This window comes from Marmota monax, unplaced genomic scaffold (assembly GCF_021218885.2).
Source record: "Marmota monax isolate L192 unplaced genomic scaffold, Marmota_monax_Labrador192_F-V1.1 WCK01_AAM20220418_F8-fsc00004, whole genome shotgun sequence".
Taxonomy (NCBI): Eukaryota; Metazoa; Chordata; class Mammalia; order Rodentia; family Sciuridae; genus Marmota; species Marmota monax.
In genome coordinates, this window is record NW_026692881.1 from 9,676,578 (window position 1) to 9,697,692 (window position 21,115).

Below are 21,115 nucleotides of genomic sequence, written 5' to 3' on the forward strand. Positions count from 1 at the left end.
ATGTTTTCCTTTCCCTGACTCCCCATCACTAAGAATATCAGGGCCTCTTGTTCAGCGATCCCCTATCCTTTATTACAGATTGAGGGTGACGAAGGGCTACCTCCTTCATTACCTTGGCACACAGAATACAAGAGTGTACGTTACAGCCCAAAGGCCAGGCAGGCATTAGACAACCAGGGTCACGTCGTGGGAGAAAGCTGGAGGCGATTTTGCTCTCCTCCGGCTGGCGCGCCCCCGCCCCTCGCCCCGCCCCGCCCCGCCCTTCGCGCTCGCGCCACCTGCCGCTCGCCCCCGGCGTTCGCGCGGCGCCGCGCCTCGCCGGCTCCTCAGCTTCCAGCCAAGATGGCGGAGAGCGGCGAGGCCCTGGGCACCGTTCCGGAGCACGAGCGGATCTTGCAGGAGATCGAGAGCACTGACACCGCCTGCGTGGGGCCCACTCTCCGGTAAAACTCTTTTCTTCTCGGGACTTCGGGCCGTCTTGCCAATACCTCCGGTGTATGGGCGGGGTGTCCACCGCTGGCCGCGCGCGCACTGGCCCGACAGGTGGTGCGCGCGGGGGCGGACGGGGGCGCTCGTGGGCGGCTGGACTCGGGCAGCGGCCGGGAGGGGCAGAGCGGGCGGCCGCACCTGTCAGTGAGGCGGTCAGCCCAGCGAGCTGTCACCACGCAGCCGGTGGGTGTGGCTGCCTGGGCGTCTCTGACCCATGTAGCTGCAGCGTCGCCCGCTGCGCAGGTCCCGAGGACCCGCCGTAGGCCTGCTGGCTTCGTGCTGCTGCGGTGCCGGGGGCGAAGGTTAGCTGCTGGCAGCCGGCGTGACTGAGGTGTCAGGTCACGCGCAGGGCGCGCTGGGCCGCCGGCAGCGTGGAAGAATTGAAATTGAGCGGGAGATACCAGCACCTTGCATCATTTTATTTTGGAAAAATTTAAATGTTTAAAAGGGTAAAATAGGGGCTGGAGTTGTGGCTCAGCGGTAGAGCGCTTGCCTTGCACGCGTGAGACCCCGGGTTCGATCCTCAGCACTACATAAAAATAAATAAAAGAAATAAAGGTATTGTGTCCAACTAAAACTAAAAAATAAATATTTTTTAAAAAGTAAAATAATGAACGAACCAGTATGAACCATTGTCTAGCTTCAGTTGTGCTTGATCTTTCCCCCTCTCCATTCACCCTCACTCTGGATTATTTTGAAGCAAATCCAAGGTGTATTAGCTCACCAATATATATTTTAGTATTCAAATTGACATTTTGTTATTTCCTAATTATCCTTTAGCTGGCCTGTCAGTTTATATTATTATTTTATTAAATTATTTCCCTCAGTGTCAGAATTTTTCAGCCTTCTCCCTGAGAAGTATGTGATACACTTTCCACAATACCGCCCTTTGATCACAAGAGAATAAAATTAAAAATCAATAATAGAAAACCTTCTGGGTGTACAACCAGAGATATGAAAAATTGTGCTCTGTATGTGTAATGTGAATTGTAAGGCATTCTGTTGTATATAACAAATCAAAATTTTAAAAAATTAAAAAAAAGAAAACCTTCTGGAAAAGGATCTCAAATATTTAGTCACCACATGACATACTTTTGAATAATTCCTATGTCAGACATGAAATCACAAGAGAAATTAGAAAGTATTTTGAAGTGAATAAAATGAAAATGCAATATATAATTTTGGGAATGCAGCTAAAGATCTATTTAAAGAGAAATTTGTAGACTATCTCTACTAGAAAGGAATTTCAGTTTCTAAGTAAATGAAGTAAAAAAAAGGACCAATGAAACCCCAAAGAGTGGAAGAAAGATGATAAAGGTTAGAATAGGAAGCAATGAAAAAGAAAATGGAAAGAGGTAGAGAATATCAATAAAACCAAAACACGAATTCTTGATAAACCTTGAGCAGGGAGTGGATGGAAGAGATACAAATTACTAGTAACAGGAATAAGAAAGGTTAACACTACTGTAGATTTTATAAATGTTAGAAAAGGTAATATTTAGAAGAACTCTTGCCAGTTTGGACAACCTAGCAGAAATGTACAAATTTATTGAAAGATATGAAGTATCAAAGCTCACTTAGATCACCGAATAGTTCTCTATCGATTAAAGAAATATAGTTTGCTGTTAAAGCTTTCTTTCCTTAAAAGAAACTTGAGACTCAAGTGCTTTTTCTGGTGAATTTTACAAAACTTAAGGAAGAATCAACACCAAGTTTACAAAAACTCTTTAGAAAATTAAAGAGGTGGGAATATTTTCTGACTCATTTTGAGTTAACATTAACCTTGATTAGCAAAATTAATCAAGACATTACTAGTTCAATCTCCAGCACTGGGGGTAGGGTAGGAGTAAACATTACTTTAAAAAAAATTGTAGGCCAACATTCCTCATGAATATTAATCTAAACACTTGAGACAAAATTGTAGCAAATTAAATCTACACATGGATTTAATATGAAAATATATGTCATTTATAGAATATAGCTAAAGATATATCCATACACATATATATTATATTAAAATGATATATAATGTATATGCACACATACACATATCATGATCAGGTGGGCCTTATTTTAAGAAAGTATGCAGGCTTAATGTTTGAAAAAAATCAGTTTAACGTTTTCACCAAAATGAACATTTAAGACAAAAAAAAAAACAAACCCCTGTATGTTTATTTCAGTAGATGCAGAGAAATCATGGACAAAACTTAAAAAAAAAAAAAAAAGACTGTGTGGTATTAGGGAATGAGGTTGATCAAATTATGTTATGTATATATATACAAATATGGCATAATGAATCCCACTATTATGTATAATTATAAAAAATAGGGGGGTGGCATGTAGCTCAGTGATGAGCATTTCCCTAGGATGCTAAAGGCCCTTGGCTCAATCCTTAGTACTACAAAACAAAACAAAAAGTCAAAAAGTAAGCAAACTCCTCAGAAACTAGGGATGGAAATTCCTCAGTTTGAAAAGGGCATTTATGAAAATTCTATAGCTGACATTATACTTAATGGTAATGAAATGGTAATGAATGAGTGAATGTTTTTCTTATAAAGCCAGAAATAAAGCAAGGTTATTTTTTTTAATGTTTAAATATTTTGATTACATTTAATGCCTAAGAATATCTCACACATAAGAATCACAAGTATGTTCTTTTTTTAAAAAAAATTATTTATTTATTTATTTTTGCATTACAATTCTTAATACACCATTATACCATAATTTATCATATCTCTGATTATATATAAGGTATGTTGACACCAAATTGCAAGGATATTTTTATCACTTCATTTTTAATGCTACATTATACTGGAGATTCTATCCAGTACAATGAAGCCATTAAAAAAAAGTATCTAGATGGGTGTGGTGGTATAGTCCTATAATTCCAGCTACTCTGGAGTCTGAGGTGGAAAAATTGCAAGTTGGATGCCACCCTAGGCAATTTGGGAACTTTATTTGTAGACAATATGATCATTGATATAGGAAAGTATGAAATTCTGTGGAATCTATAGGAAACCTAATAGAACAGATAAGTGAATTCAGTAACATTGTATTTGTATGCTAGCAATGAACAGTCAAACTGAAATTTAAAAATTGATAACTTTGAAAATATGAAATATTTAGGGATAAATTTGACAAGAGATGTGACAAAAATATAAAACATTACTGATAGAAATTAAAGAAGACCTACATAAGCGAATACGTATGCTGTGTTCATGGACTTGAAAACTCAGTATTAAAATGTCAGTTTTCCCCAGTTTTGTCAATAGATCAAAAAACAATCTCAATTACAATCCCCACCGAATAAAAATTTGTAGAATTTGCAAACTGATTTTAAAATTTATATGGAAGTATGAAGGATCTAGAATAGCCATACTAACTTGGGAAAAGATGAACATAGTGGCAGGACTTATACTACCTGATTGTAAGATTTATTATAAAGATACAAGAAGACAAAGAGGTACTTGCGTCAGGAACACAAATAAATTGATGATATTGAATAGAGACCCTATAAATATATTTATGTATGGTCAATTGCTTTTTAACAATGATAAAAAGGCAACTCAGTAGAATTAGAATCTTATTTGTAATGGAGGGGGAACAATTGGATTTCCACAGGCAAAATAACTTTGATCTGTATTTTGTACTATGTTTAAAAATTAACTCAAAATGGACCATAAACTTAAATGTAAAATGGAAAACTACTAAAACTGGAAAACAGGAAAATTTTTTTATGATTTTGGGATAGGCAAAAACTTCTTAAATACTATATTCCAAAAGCATAATAACATAAACGAGAAAATTGGTAAATTGGACTTCATCAAAATTAGCAACATCTGGTCTTCAAAAATACTGTTAAGGGCTGGCTTGGTGGCCCACACATGTAATCCCAGTGGCTCAGAAGGCTGAGGAAGGAGGATTGCAGGTTTGAAGCCAGCCTTAGTAACTAAGCAAGGCCCTAAGCAACTTAGTGAGACCCCCATCTTAAAATAAAAAATTAAAAAAGGGCTGGGGATGTAGGTCAGTGACAAAGTGCCTCTGGGTTCGATTCCCATTATCCTCCCTGCCTCTAAAATACTGTTAAGGAATGAAAAAGCAAGCACCATATTGAGAGAATATATTTGTAAATCTGTATCTAGTTAAAAAAAATTGCATCCAGGATGCATAAAAGGAAGTCTTTGACACTGAATTATAACAAAAAACTTAAAAAAAAAAGGATGATTTGAACAGACACTTCACAGAAGACACACAAAGGGCATAAGCATATGAAAAGATGTTTAACATTATTATTCATTAGAAATGCAAATTAGCCAGGCAAGGTGGCACATACCTATAATCCCAGTGACTTGGGAGGCTGAGGTATGAGGATCACAAGTTCAAAGCCAGCCCTAAGCACCATAGCAAGATCTTGTCTCTAAATAAAATATATTAAAAAAGGGCTGGGAATGTGGGGATGTAGCTCAATGTTTAAGTACCCCTAGGTTGAATCCCCTATACCAAAAAAAAAAAAAAAAAAAAGCAAATCAAAACCACAATGTTAAACCACTACACTGTTGGAACATCTGAAATTTAAAGATCATACACCAGGGGCTGGGGTTGTGGCTCAGTAGTAGTGCACATTCCTTGCGTGTGTGAGGCACTGGGTTTGATCCTCAGTACCACATAAAAATAAATAAACAAAATAAAGGTATTTTGTCCATCTACAACTAATATGTGTGTGTGTGTGTATACAACTAATATATATATATGTGAGTGTGTGTGTATAATCATAAAAGTTTAGTTAAAAAAAAGATCATTATACCATATATTGGTGAGAATATGGAGGAACTGGTACTCTAAACTATGGTAAGAGTTTCATGGATGTGTTTTATCAGGTTGAGGAAGCTCTCTTGTATTTTTAGTTTGTTGAGATCTTTTTTTTTTTTTTTTGCAACAAAATGAAATTAAACCCTATCTCTCACCATGCACAAAGCTCAACTCAAAGTGGATCAAGGACCTAGGAATTAAACCAGAGACTCTGTGTCTAATAGAAGAAAAAGTAGGCCCTAATCTTCATCATCTGTGATTAGGCTCCAACTTCCTTAATAAGACTCCTATAGTGCAAGAATTAAAACCAAGAATCAATAAATGGGATGAATTCAAACTAAAAAGTTTCTTAGCAAAAGAAACAATCTGTGAGGTGAATAGAGAGCCTACATCTTGGGAGCAAATTTTTACCCCTCGCACATCAGATAGAGCACTAATCTCTAGGATATATAAAGATCTCAAAAAGCTAAGCACCAAAAAACAAACAAAAACAAATAACTCAATCAATAAATGGGCCGAGGACCTGAACAGACACTTCTCAGAAGAGGATATATATCAATCAACAAATATATGAAAAAATGTCATCATCACTAGCAATTAGAGAAATGCAAGTCAAAACTGCTCTAAGATATCATCTTGCTCCAGTCAGAATGGCAGCTATTATGAAGACAAACAACAATAAGAGTTGGTGAGGATGTGGGGAAAAGGTACACTCATATATTGCTGGTAGGACTGCAAATTGGGTTAGCCAATGTGGAAAGCAGTGTGGAAATTCCTTGGAAAACTGGGAATGGAACCACCATTTGGCCCAGCTATTCCACTCCTCAGTCTATACCCAAAGGACTTAAAAACAGCATATTACAGGGACACAGTCACATCAATGTTTATAGCAGCACAATTCACAATAATTAAACTGTGGAACTAACCTAGATGCCCTTCAGTAGAGGAATGGATAAAAAATGTGGTAAATATAGACAATGGAATATTACTCAGCAATAAAAGAGAATAAAACCATGGCATTTGCAGGTAAATGGATGGTGTTGGAGAAGATAATGCTAAGTGAAGTTAGCCAATCCCCCCAAAAAACAAATGGTGAATGTTTTCTCTGATATAAGGAGACTGATTTATAGTGGGGTAGAGAGGGGGAGCATGGGAGGAATAGATGAACTCTATATAGGGCAGAAGGGTGGGAGGAGAAGGGAGGGATCAGGGGGTTAGTAAGGATGGTGGAATGTGATGGACATCTTTATCCAAAGTACATGTATGAAGACACAAATTGGTGTGAACATCATACTTTATATGCAACCAGAGATATGAAAAGTTGTGCTCTATATGTGTAATAAGAATTGTAATGCAAAAGAAAGAAAGAAAAAATAACCTCTCATTTAAAAAGAGAATGTTAAATAATAGATTTATTTCTCAATGTGTTAGAAACATTGGGTAGAAAAACTTACATTTCAATCTCCCAGTTATTTTTAGACAAAGAAACATGATGAGAACATGTTTTTTAAAGTAAAATTTAGAATTGTACTTTTGCAGGTGTATTTTGAAAACTTGAATGAAAATGGTCTTTCTGCACACACAAAAAAAGGAGTTTTTAATTTTATTAGATGATTTTTCCACATCTGATGTGAAAATTTTTGTCCCTTATTCTGTTGATATGGTGTATTATATTAATTAATTTTAAGATATAAAGCAATCTTGTATTTGTGGGATAAATCCAGTTTGGTCATAGTCCATAATATATAGCCCTTTTATTTTTTTGCCAGCTGCTGTTTGCTAGATTTTGTTGAGGATTTTGCATGTGTATTCATAAGAGATATTGATCGGTCATTTTCTTCTGATGTTCTTTTGCATGAAAATAAGATATCATATTATGAGTTAATGTTCACTCACTTGATATGATCGTTTCTACCTCCCATTTAGTTCTGTTTTATATACGGTATATTACCATTGATTGATTTTCATATATTGAACCACTTTTGCATTCCCAGGATAAAACCTATTTGGTTATAATATGTAGTTCTTTTACTATACTATGGGGGTGTGCTAGTATTTTTTTTAGGAGTTTTATGTTTGTATTCATAAGGGATATTGGTCTGTAATTTTCTTTATTTCTTTTTTTGGTGAGATCTTTAGCTGGCTTTGGTACTAGGGTAATGCTTGAGTTTAGTAATTTGACTCTCCTTAGTTCTTCAATCGGATTGTTAATTTTGTTGATCTTTTCAAAAAACTAACTCTTTGTTCTATTCATTTTCTCTATTTTCTATCATTTCATTTATATCTGATCTAATCTTTATTCCTTTTTCCTATTTGTTTTGAGTTAGTTTGCTTTTTTTTTTTTTATTAGTGTCTTATGGTGGGAGTTTAGATTAGTGATTTAAGATTTTTTCTGTTTTTGTGTTTTTTTTTTTTTTTTGTGTAGGCTTTTATAGAATTTCCCTCCAAGCATGGTGTTAACTTTATCTAAAAAAATTTTGGTATTGTGTCTTCATTTTCATTCATCTCACATATATTTTTTAAAAATTTCCCCTTGAGATTTTTTCCTTAAACTATTGGTTATTTAGAAGTATGTTGTTTAATTTCCATATATTTGTGCATTTCCCAAATGTTCTTCTCTTATTCATTTCTAGTTTCATTTTGTAGCAGTCAGAGATAATAGTTTGTATGATTTCAGTTTTTTAAAATTTATTGAGGATTCCTTTATGTCGTAACGTGGTCTCTTCTGGAGAATATTCCATGTGCACTTGAGAAAAATAGGTACCTCCTGTTGTTTGGTGGAGAATCTTATACATATCTAGGGTCTTGTTAGCTGATATATTTTTTTTCAAGTCTCTTATTTCCTTTTTGGTCTTCTGTGTAGTTGTTCTATTCATTATTGAGTAATGAATAGTTTTTGTTTCATGTCTTTTTGTACCCTGTTGTTAGGTGTATGTATTTTTATATTAATTATATAGTCTTGGTTGAGTGACACTTTTACCACCATAAAATATCCTCCTTTATCTCTAGAATTGTCTGTTTTGTCTGATATAGTTATTCCAACTTGTGCTTGTTCTTTTCATGATACATATATATTTCTAGCCTTTTACTTTCAGCACCTTTTTGTCTTTAAATATAAAATACCTCCTCTAGATACCACATCATTGGATCTTATTTTTTATCCAGTTTGATAGTCTATGCATTTTGAATGGTTTGTTCAGTTCATTTATATTTAATGTTATATATACAATTAGATTTGTATTTGTTGTTTCATTTTTTATATGTTTTATATCTTTTTAAAAATTTTTTATATTTATTTTTTAGTTGTAGTTGGACACAACACCTTTATTTCATTTGTTTATTTTTTTATGTGGTGCTGAGGATGGAACCCAGGGTCTCACATGTGTAAGGCAAGCGCTCTACCGCTGAACCACAACCCCAGCCCCTGTTTTATATCTTCTTTTGCATTAATTATTTTCTAGTGCAATATTTAATTACTTTAATAATCTTTTTCAAAAGTTTTGTCGCAGTACTTGCTCTCAGAACTGCTTCAGATCTGTTATTTTAACTCAATTCCAGTGAGATACAGAAATAGTACTCCTATATAGCTCTATTCTTTCTTTGCTATATTGTTATAATCTTATATCTACATGTTATAAATATAATAATACATAGTTACAACTTTTTGTCCTTTTAAAGAAGCTAAGAAAAAGGAGTGAATATGTTTATAGAGTTTGTTATGTTAATCTTTTTATTTTCCATTTATGATTTTCTTCATTTATTGCTGGATGTTTAGCTGTCATCTTGTGTCATTTTCTGATTCTAGTATAGCTTTGCTCATAAACTCCCTTTTGTGCTCTTATGGTCAATTAATTATATTTCTACATACTATGTGTCCTCCATTACAAATTATGCATACAGTTTTATGCAGTTGAGAAGTCAGCTGTTAAATCAGTTAAGAGAAACATGAAGAAGAAATATATATTTATACTGTATAATTATAGAGTTACTTTTACTAGGGCTCTTTGTGTGTCTGTGTGTTCACATTGCTACTCAGGGTTACTCTTGATCTTGATGAAATGCCATTTGTTTTAAGACTGGTCTGCTGGTAACTAATTCTCTATTTTTGTTTATCTGGGAATATCTTTATTTTATCTTCATTTTTGAAAGAAACTTTTCCTGGCTATAAAATTCTTGGTTGACAGTTTTTTTTCCTTTTTATATTTTGAATATGTCATTCTTTTAGCCTCCATTTTTTTCCCCTTGTGTATGATGAATATTTTTTTTGTTTCAGTATATTTCCTTTATCTCACATTATTTTACTGTTCTCTGTATTATATTCATCATACTTGGAGTTATTTGATCTTAGATATGTAGATTAATGTTTTTCATTGAATTTAGGAAAAGAATAAGCATTATTTTTTTCCAACAGATTTTCTGCCCCTTTCTCTTATCAGCTTTGGTGCTCCCATGACATGAGTGTTGGTGTGATTAATGGTGTCCATATTTCTTTGAGGCAATGTTTATTTTCTTAATTTTTTTCTTTTGAGTTGCATATGTTAGCTTATGTTGAGGTTCATTGATTTTTTTGTTCTGTCATGTCACATCTACTATTGGAGTTTTCACTTTGGTTATTTCTCTCTCTCTCTCTCTCTCTCTCTCTCTCTCTCTCTCTCTCTCTCTCTCCCCCTCTCCCCCTCCCTCCCTCCCTCTCCCCTCCCTCCCTCTCCCCTTCCCCTCCCTCTGTCCCTCTCTCCTTCCCTTTCTTTCTTTCTTTTTTAAAAAATAATGCCCAGTTTTTTTTATAGTTAACACAGTAAAACTCTCTTTCTTTCTCACATCATAGCATCACTGTGCAAGTCACATAGTTGTCCTGGACTGATCTATTTCTTTGTTTTAATTATTAATGCAACAAATATTGATTGAAAATGTATGAAATATGATATGTCAAGAGCTTTATAATGTTTTGAACAACTAATAATAATAAAAAAAGAAATGTTCAAAAGTAGTAAAGGAAAAAACATGTATTTGTGTTTTGCTTGCACACATGAGTAATAAAGATTAACTTAGTGTTTGGAAAAAATATTGATTGATATAAAACAAAGCTTTTTGGAGTTTTAAGTCTATAAAAGAACAAAAAATTTTGAAAACTGCTTTAGGATAAAATGACTTTTTTCTTGAAAAACAAAAGCACATACACAGTTGTGTTTTTTGGTCACGATTTTCTCGAGAGTGTTCATAGCCTCAGGTACTGATTTTAACTTTTTGAACAAACTAATTTATATTTCACATTGAAACCCCTGGAGCAGAACATTTAGAACTGTTGTATGCAAGCATTTTACTGTACTGGTAAAGTTCATACAAATACAGTTTCCTACAACCACAGAATATCCTTTTTATACTTTAAATTGGCAAATTTTTCATTAACATGTCCTAAAACTTAAGGCTCTGTAAGCATATAAAAATAAGAAACCTAAGTATAAATCTATATATGTTTAGTAGTCAGTCTTTTAGTGTTCTCCTGTGCTTAAAAATTAACTAGGTAATGATTATATATTAATTAAATATTAAGGTTTCAAGTTACCTAAATCTTGGAAATTATTTTCAAACATGCTTTGCTTACAGAGTTAGTTTTAGAACATGTTAATGAAAAATGAACCTAATAATCAACTTGTCTAGCTCTCGAAAAAAAATCTTTAAAGTGTTTTATTGGGATTTAACCTAATTTATAAATTTATAAATTAATTAGAGAGAACCTACATCTTGGTGATATTGAATCTTCCTATCCAAGAACATATTCTAGGTTAAAAGTTTTTCATAAATAACTTTTAGAATTCCTTAAGATTATGTGTTGGTACGTGTCATAATGATATTTGGTCAACAACACACATATGATGGTGGTCCCATAAGATTATAATGGAATTATATGGATTATAATGTGATGGACATCATAATCTAAAGTACATGTATGAAGACATGAATTGGTGTGAATATACTTTTGTAAACAACCAGAGTTATGAAAAATTGTGCTTTATATGTGTAATATGAATAGTAATGCATTCCTCTGTCATTTATTTAAAAAAATTTTAAAAATTAAAAAATATTATAATGGAGCTGAAAAATTCTTATCACCTAGTGATGTAATAGTCCTGGTAATGTCACAGTGCAATGAATGCATAACTTTCATGTTTGTGGTGAGGCTGATGTAGAGAAACTTGTGTGTCCAGTCATATAAAAGCATAGCACATACAATTTTGTAATACTTGATAATGAATGACTATGTTACTTCTTTATATATTTACTGTGCTATACTTTTAATCATTATTTTAGAGTATAGCCCTTCTATTTGAAAAAAGAAGTTAGCTGTAAAATAGACTCAGGCAAGTCCTTCAGGAGGTGAAGGAATTATCATCGTAGGAAATGATAGCTCTATTTGTGTTACTGCTCCTGAAGACCTGTTAGTGAGACAAGATATGCAAGTGGAAGATAGTATTAATAATAATTCTGACCCTATGTAGCCAAGGTTAAGGGGTGTGTTTGTCTTAGGTTTCTTTCCTTCCCTCCTTCCTCCTTCCTTCCTTCCTTCCTTCCTTCCTTCCTTCCTTCCTTCCTTCCCTTGGGATTGAACCCAGGATCTTGTGTTGTGCAAGCACTCTACCCCTGACCTACACTCTCTACCCTATGTCTTAGTTTTTTTTTTAAGATATATTTTTTTAGTTGTTGATAGACTTTTATTTTATTATTTATATGCAGTGCTGAGAATGGAACCTGGTGCCTCACACATGCCAGGCAAGTGCCGACCACTGAGCCACAGCCCCTGCCCCTGTGTCTAGTTTTTAATTGAGCAACACCCTCAACCTTGTGCCTTAGTTTTTGACAAAAAAGTTTTTTAAAAAATTTGAAAATAGGTTTTACTACTTAGGTTCATTTAAGTATACTCAACAATGTTTACACAGTGACAGAATCATCTAACAGTGCAATTCTTAGAACGTATTCTGCAGGACAAGGGGTAGTTTGTCTATGTGTAGCATGTAGTATGTGTTGTTCTAGCTTTGATTCCCAGTACCACAAAAAAGAAAAAAGAATGAATGAACATATCCCTGTTGTTAAGCGACACATGACTGTATTTCTTGTTATTTTTCTTGGGTGTTTTCGAATGTATATATATTTATTAGTAACTAGTATGTACACATACACATTCATATACACATACGCACACAAACAAACTGTTAGAGTCTGTAAACAAGTCAAAATAACACCTGGCATTTTGCCAGGGGAATGTTAAAGTTCGTAAACAAGTCTAGATGGTGCCTGGCAAAATGCCAGAGGGAGTGGTTTGAGAAGTAACAAAAGCGAGCCATTAAGTGTGGAGATTCCTTATTGGTTGACTGATGTATCTAGTTTATGCTAATTAGATAAGCTGTGTGGAATGTATAAATACTGCTCCTGTCCTGCAATAAACGGCTCCTACTCCTGCTGTATCAACATACACAAGTTATTTGTCCCCCCCCCCCCCCCCGTTATTTTGCTGCAGACGGACTGCGGCAGATGGTGGCCCGTACGGGGAGCCCCGGGACACTCTGGGGTAAGTGACGAAAAAAAAGCTGCCCGTCCATAGATAGGACGGGAGCAAATCTGCTCGTCCCTAGGCAGATAGGGCGAGAGGAAAAATGGCCATTTTAAGAAGATGGAGAAGATTGATACAGTATGTTTGTGTCTTGTTTTGTCTTGAAATGTTGTATTGTCTTTGTGATGAAAATATGGAAGGGGTGAGAAGTAAATTACTAAGGGAAGAAGGCACCCCACTGGAACCAAGAGTAGTTAGGGCATATGTTGATAAAAGCCCAGGAACTCTAGTCAGAAAGAAAAAGAAAGTTCAGAAGAAGAAGGATTATCAGAAAAAAAGTTGCAGCAAAAGGCTATTACTAAATACTTTTCGTTACCGGAGGGTGCGTGAAGCGGAGAGGCGGCTGCCGAGTGTGCAAGCCGGTCACAGTGCAGCAAGGATTTTCCAAGAGGCGGCGGCGACTGGCCCTTCCCCGCCTCCTGGCCGGGGAGCTGGCTCTTCCACTGCTGAGAGCCCAAATCTAGACCTGACCTGGAGGCACAGTCTTGCAAGCTCTTGCTCCCTGTGCCCAGTAGCAGTTTGAGTCCGGGATACTCCCCAGGGCCATCTGGGGCTGCCCAGGCACTACAGCCAGCAGAAGACGCTACTGGTGTCCCTGATGTTTGGTCATTTTCAATGCCAATAACTAAGCTACAGTGGTTCTCCCACACCTGGAAGCTGATGAGTAATGAGCACTATTAATGCTTATTTCAAATACAAAAAAACCTTGAGATAATGTACTAAATTGTTCAGAAGGTTGTTTTCTTAGTGGAATGCTACAGGATTTTCTTTAGCCATCCGGAGTTCCTGCCTTCGTCCCAGTGCTGGTGAAAACAAAGGTGAAAAAATTTCCAGTGTTGCTGAGAACCGGACAAGACTTTGGCTGAAAAACGGATGAGACTTCAGATCAAACTAGCTGCCTACAGAACTTACCTGGACTGTGATTTACCTGGACTGTGAGTTAATCTATTGAGACACTGCTTTACCTGGACTGAGACAACAAAATGTAATCTACAACAAATTGTAACTCGGTATCTTTGCAAATGGTGTCATTGCTGGTATAATTTTTCCAAGGGCTTCTTGCATGGAGCCATCAATTGGCTTGGTATTGTGACATTTTGTATCCTCCCTTTCTGTTTGTAGCAGGTTATTTATGGTGTTTCTGTAAAAACCACTATGGTCGTTATTTAAATTAAACAAAAGGGGGAAATGTTAGAGTCTGTAAACAAGTCAAAATAACACCTGGCATTTTGCCAGGGGAATGTTAAAGTTCGTGAACAAGTCTAGATGGTGCCTGGCAAAATGCCAGAGGGAGTGGTTTGAGAAGTAACAAAAGCGAGCCATTAAGTGTGGAGATTCCTTATTGGTTGACTGATGTATCTAGTTTATGCTAATTAGATAAGCTGTGTGGAATGTATAAATACTGCTCCTGTCCTGCAATAAACGGCTCCTACTCCTACTGTATCAACGTACACAAGTTGTTCGTCCCCCAGCCGGGCTGCGGCAACAAACAAAGTTAGTTTGGATAAGTGTCCCCCAAAGGTCCATGTGTTAAATATTTTATACTTGGGGTGGATCTTTTGGGAGGCATGGAACCTTTAGGAGGTGAGGCCTAGTTGGAGGACCTTAGGTCACTGAAGCATACCTTTAAAGGGATTGTGGGATCTCAGCCCCTTCTCTTTCTATTCTGCTTCCTGACTCTTGAGGCAGAACAGTTTTGCTCTGCCACATGATATGCTGGGTTACTATAGGTCCAAAGAAATGGAACCAGTCAAAGACTGCAATCTCCAAAACTGTGTGCCAAAATATACCTTTTCTCTTTTTTTTTTTTAAAGAATTTTAATATTTATTTTTCAGTTTTTGGCGGACACAACATCTTTGTTTGTATGTGGTGCTGAGGATTGAACCCGGGCCGCACACATGCCAGGCAAGCGCGCTACCGCTTGAGCCACATCCCCAGCCCAACCTTTTCTATTTTTAAGTTAATTATCTCAGATATTTTGTTATAGTGACAGTTGACTTAAAACACATTAACATGTGTGCACACATACAAATGCTAGTGATCTTTGTATATTATCTGCACATTGAACCCAGGGCCTCCTTGTGCATGCTAGACAAGTGCTCTACCTCTGAGCTATCCCCAGCCCTGTATATTAAATTTTAACTGTTAAATGCTATTTAAAGTTTTCTTATTATTTGTAGCAGTTTTCCTCTACTGGTTCTGTTAGGTTTTTTAGTTATAAAATAAAATAACCTGCATTTAGAAATAACTTTATTTCTTCCTTTCTGTTTCTTAAATCTTGGATTGCTTTTTCTTATCAACTTTAATAGCTTAATAAAGAATTTGCAATATAATACAGGTTGAGCATCCTTAATCTGAAAATCTGAAATCCAGAATGCTCCAAAATCTGAAATTTTTTGATCATCAGTATGATGCCACCAGGGGGAAATTCTGCACAATGAAACTTTATTTAATAAATACAACTCTTAAAACTATTAAATTATCTCTGTCTGTGTGTATGATATCTTATTATATAATACATTTCCAAAAATTAAAAAAATTAAAAGAAGAGATATCTGAAACACTTGTGGTCCCAAACATTTGAAATTAGAGATACTTAACATGTAGCTGAGGCAGTCAGCATCTTCTTTTTCTCCACTTTAGCAGAAAAGCTTCTGGTGTTTCCTCATTAGTTTTTGGGCTGAGGTATTTATATTTTACAATGTTTAAGAGGTATCCATCCATATCCATTTTATTTAGTGTTTTTAACAAGAAATGCTGTTAAATTTTGTTAGATATTTTTTTCTGCAACTTTGGAGATGGTCATATGATTTTTCTTCTTGGCTTCATCAATATAATTGAATTTATCAATGGATTTCCTATTATTGAAATATTTGTCATCATAGAATAAATCTCACTTGGTTATGATTTGCTCTTTCAGTGTGCTATTGGAGTCTGTTGTTACTATGCTTTCAATGATTTGTTTTGTATTGATATTTTTAAGTGAAATTGGTTTGACATTTTCTTCTTTGGTGCAATCTTTTTCAGATCTTTGAATCAATGGTATGCCCATTTCATTCAACAAAATGGGATTTTTTTGCTCTTTCTGTGCTTTGCATAATGTATTATCTGATCTTTAAAGGTTTCTTAGAATCACCCCAGTGAAAATCAACTGGGTCTTGGGCTTTGTGGGTAAGGAGTTTTCTGACTCCTTTCTCTGTTTCTTCTGTGGTAATTGGTCTGTTTTTCTATCTCTAGATGGTCAAGTTGTATACTTTTGAAAATTTATTAATTTCTTTAAATTTATGAAATACATCTGAATAGTTATGCAATATGATCATGATTTTACATTTTTATAATTTCTTCTGTATTTCATAATTACATGCCTATTGTCAGTTGTACTTTTGGATATTTGCAGTTTTATGCATTTCCCGTTCCTTTCATAGGTTAGTTAATGGTTTGTCTATTTTGTTGATTCATTAAAAATAAACTTATTTTGGATCTATTAGTTCCACTAATTTTCTAACTTGATTTCTGCTCTTAAATATTGATTCTGCTTCTTTTATTCTTTTTTCTAGCTTTTTATATTTTGTACCTTTTAACATTCACTGATATAACTAATGCTTATCTGATGATTTTGCTATATGTCTGGTTTTTCTCTAGCCATATTCTATATATTTTATTTTCCTTATTGCTATTTTAAAGAAACTCTGCTGTTTTATTTTTGTATTTTCCTTTTTAAAAAATACTTTTTAGAAATATTTTATTTATTTATTTTTATGTGGTGCTGAGGATCAAACCCAGTGCCTCACACATGGTAAGCAAGTGCTCTACCACTGTAGTGCTCTGCCACTCTACAACTCCAGCCCCTGTAGTTTCCTTTTAATCCAAAAGTTTTAAAAACATTCTAGTTTTATTACAGTATATTTAGATTAGTCTGTTTAAATTATTTCTATTTTTCAAAATCATTACAGTTTATTTGTGGCTTAATATCTGGTTAGCTTTCTGATTATTTCATATGTTCTTGAAAGGAAGGTATATTCTTTTTTATCAGGATTAACAGTTTCAAATACATGCACACTTAGTTAAGTTTGTTATATCTTCTAAAGCCTCATATTATTTTTCACTTGATCTTTCTTGGATTAAGAAAGATGTATTAACGTCCCTTTTTATTGATTTATTTGTCTCATATCTCCTGTAATGTTTGTTTCTTGAAAATTTGTTGTTGATGTTTTGAGTAAAAAGATATTAATGTTACATCTTTGCCTTTGAAAAATGAAAATATTTGTAGACTACTTCATTTGTAATTTTTAGCATAACAAAATGCGTAAACTCTAAGTCTCTTATTTTAGTTTTGTTTTCCACAGAGACAAATGTATTTTTTTGTTGCTTTGTTGAGAAGTAAACCCTTAAGCATATTTCTCCATAATTGTAGATTAATATTTCTGTGAAGGACTTTGGCAGATTATATAGTTCATCTCTTAAGTCATTTGGCAAAATGCATATTAGTTCTGCCATTTGTAATCTGATATTTTTGTTTAATTTTCTAAAGTCTTCTAGGAAAATAATCTATGGCCATATTTATTAATCTGATTAATTATTTAAACTTTGTGAATTAAAATTTATTTTAGCAATTATTTATCCAAGAGGACAAATCAAATAAGTATATATTGTTATTTCTATTCTTATCTTTTACATTTTACCAAGTAGCACAAAAGTCAACAGGAAGAGACATCTCTTTGGTCAGGAATGTGAAAACAGGAAGGAGGAAGTCTATTGCAAATCTGTGTTGGCTGATTACAAATTTAGGTTTCACCATAGAGGATGTTCATTAGCAATTGTGCTATGCTGATATCCAGAATGGTAGTGAGCCTTAATGTTAGTACTACAGAAGGTTAACTTTAGTTATAGGAAGTAATGTTAATTAACAAACTACACCAAGTTCTTTCCTGTGCCTGGGAACAGGATACTATTAGTGAGAACAAAGTCACAGAAATTGCACAGAGAGGAAATCAAGGCAAGAAAAATTAAACTTTGAAATACATTGAAAACAATCCTTTATTTATTTATTTGCTTATTATTGATGCTTTGACAGATTATATGGTCTCTTTTTATTGTTTGTTTGGATGCTGGGGATGTGCAAGGCCTTGGGTTCTATCCCCAGCTACTTCTACCCCTTTTAAAAAAATAAGGTATGTTAGCTCTGTAATTTAAAAATAGTTTGGCAGAATATCTTCAACTGTATTTGAGGAAGCACCTGGTTGTTATTTTATAAAGCATTTTAAAACACATGTAGCAAACTAGATGAGATATTTCATGGGAAAATTCACAGGAGGTGAATATTTTGTAAGCAAGAAATCTTTTTTCACTGTTCTGTATTGAAAAGACGTGGATTCTGTGTTTGTATTCCTCCTCCTCCCCAGGATTTGTTAGAAACTCAAAATTATTCTTTAATTACAGGATACCTAATTAGGTTTGGATATCCAGCAGCAGAATTTTAAGATACATGCCTTATCCTAAACTCTTAACAGTATAATATTATAGATGTTTTGAAAAAAATTTAAAAGTGTATAAAAGTTAGATGCATTATCATATAGCCTCATTATTCTGCAGAACTGTTTGACTTGCTCTTTTCCTTAGGAGTCTGTTAATTTAAAATACGTCTTGAGACCCTTATTTCTGGATTATAATATGGTAGTGCTTCTCAGCATTTTTTATGTTATTAAACAAGCTGAAAATTAGATTGAGGGCTGAGATGATCATTAAAATTCTAGTTCAAAATTTCTGAAAAAGTGTTTTTAGATTGAATTTAGATTAGTTGTATACTCTGGATGCAATATGAAGGGATTGGAAGAGACTGTGCTGCTCTACTCAGCCTTGTGGATGGGCAACAGTTCTCGTGGAGAAGGTATCTATTCCAGTTGCATTTTTATGCTTTTCTGGGGATATCTATAACTTTTGTCAGAATCACTGTGGAGGATCTTGCCACCCTTAGGCCACAGCCCAAATAAAGATTTGCTATTTTAAAAATTATAATAGAATTCATACTAGCAATAGATGATATCCTTTATATAAGTTAAACATTTTAATTGGCTTTTTATAATGCCATCTTCTTTCTTGTCTGTCTTTACCTTCCTTTTTCTCCACTTATGCAAATATTTACCTATTTTTAAATTCTCATTATAGGTCCTTCTTCCTCTATGAAATTTTTGCATCTTAGACACACACATTCTACAAGGATACACACACATTATTTTTTGTTTGTGTGGATTCTTTCTTCCAGCATGGACTTTTAAGTTCTATACAGTGTTAGTTAGTTGTGGGTAAATGTATGTCTTAGTATATGTATGCATATGTGTATCTTAAATACAGGCCTGATGAAATTGTCCTTGAGACCCATGGTTGATATATATATATCTGTTTATGTGTATATATATATATATATATGTTTATTTATTTCCTGTTATATTAGGTAGCAGAATAACATGGGTATAACATACTCTTATTGGATTCTTTTTTTTTTTTTAAAGAGAGAGAGAGAGAGGGAGAGAGAGAGAGAGAGAAGAGAGAGAGAGAATTTATTTATTTATTTATTTTTTAGTTTTTGGCGGACACAACATCTTTGTTTGTATGTGGTGCTGAGGATTGAACCCGGGCCGCACACATGCCAGGCGAGCGTGCTACCGCTTGAGCCACATTCCAAGCCCCTTATTGGATTCTTTTTGAATTAAATTGTTGAAAAACAAATACCTTTATTATAGAAAAACTTGAAAAATTAGAAGAACAAAGAGAAAAAATTCCCTTTTATTCCTACTAAAGAACAATCATTATTTATACCAATTCTAGTTTTTTTTCTATTGTTGTAGGCATGCAGTAAATATTTATTGAACATTTACTGAATGGATTTATGATATTCAACATATGAAATGTTTCCTACTGTTAATTTAAAAAAATAGTTTTGGTACTGAGGATTGAACCCAGGGTGTTCTACTACTGAGCTACATCCCCAGCCCTTGTTATTTTTTATTTTAAACTGGGTTCTCACACAGTTTCTTAGGGTCTCACTAAGTTGCTGAGGCTGTGCTTGAACTTGTGATCCTCCTACCTCAGCCTCCCAGATTACTGGGATTATAGGCATGTGCGACTATAAATGGCCCTTGTCAAAGATTTTTTGAATGAAGGCAAACTTCATTGTATGTAATTTTCATCATGTTTTCTCCACCAAAATCAGAGTACCTTCTTTTCTGATTATAAAAATATTAAATGTGCCAGGCTTGGTGGTGCACATCTGTAATCCCAGAAGCTTAGGAGGCTAGGGCAGGAGCATCACAAGTTCAAAGCTAACCTCAGCAACTTAGTGAGGCCCTAAGAAACTTAGTGAGATCCTGTCTATAAATAAAATATATTTTTAAAAAAGGGGGGATGGGGATATGGCTCAGTGGTTAAGTGTCCCTGAGTTAAATCCTTAGTATACAAAAACAAAAATTAAATGTTAGCTGGGGATATAGCTCAGTTTCAGAGCACTTGCCTAGCCTGTGTAAGTACCTGGGTTCATTCCCTAGTACCACAAAACAGAAAACAAAAACAAAAAAACAAAAACCAAACTAATCCCAGCTACTTGGAAGGCTAAAGCAGGAAAATTGCAAGTTCAAGGGGGCCTGGATAAGTTAGTAAGATCCTGTCTCAAACATAAAAGGGTTGTGCAAGGCCCTGGGTTCATTCTCTAGTATCACCAAAGCAAACAAACAAAAATTATTTATTTAAAATATTTCACAGAACAAATGTATTTTTATAAAATTTACTTAAAATTCTTCTACTCAGAATACTGAATTAATATTTAGTGTGCATATTTCCAGATTTTTCCTTTGTGTTTATCCTGTTCAAAATTAGTACTGTTCAGTATCTACCAAAATGGTGTTTCATGCACTCTACAAGCCAAATTCTTAATGGTTTATTACATTTTAAAGCACATATACCTGATTATTTCCTTATGTTGCACATTCGGGTGTTTCTTATTTTTTGTAAAATTCTATATTAACTCTAATTTCTTAGTCACTATCTTTGTTCCTAGAGGTAAAAGCGATCTTCTGGGTAATAACTGTAATAGTATCTATTTTCTATGTGCTGTAGTTTTAAACACTTCAGTGTATCTTTTTATGTAATTTACTTTACAAGAAGCAAATGAGGTACCATTATATACCCATTTGCAAATGAGGAAATCAAGGTAGGGA

The 21,115-nt window shown here is 34.5% G+C and overlaps 1 protein-coding gene across 4 annotated transcripts in view; it reads left to right on the forward strand.

Moving 5' to 3' along the window:
• The first annotated feature begins 297 nt into the window (after window positions 1-297).
• Window positions 298-21,115, forward strand: part of Exoc6 (exocyst complex component 6) — a 196,491-nt gene continuing 175,673 nt past the window's right edge. For 3 of the 4 annotated variants that reach the window (XM_046450218.2, XM_046450219.2, XM_058581092.1), the window contains exon 1: window positions 298-443. In XM_046450218.2, the coding sequence (XP_046306174.1) occupies window positions 343-443 (101 nt within the window). In that variant the 5' untranslated portion in view covers window positions 298-342. Of the gene's footprint in view, window positions 444-12,811; window positions 13,840-21,115 lie in introns of all 4 variants that reach the window. The other variant, XM_058581091.1, reaches the window with a different exon arrangement.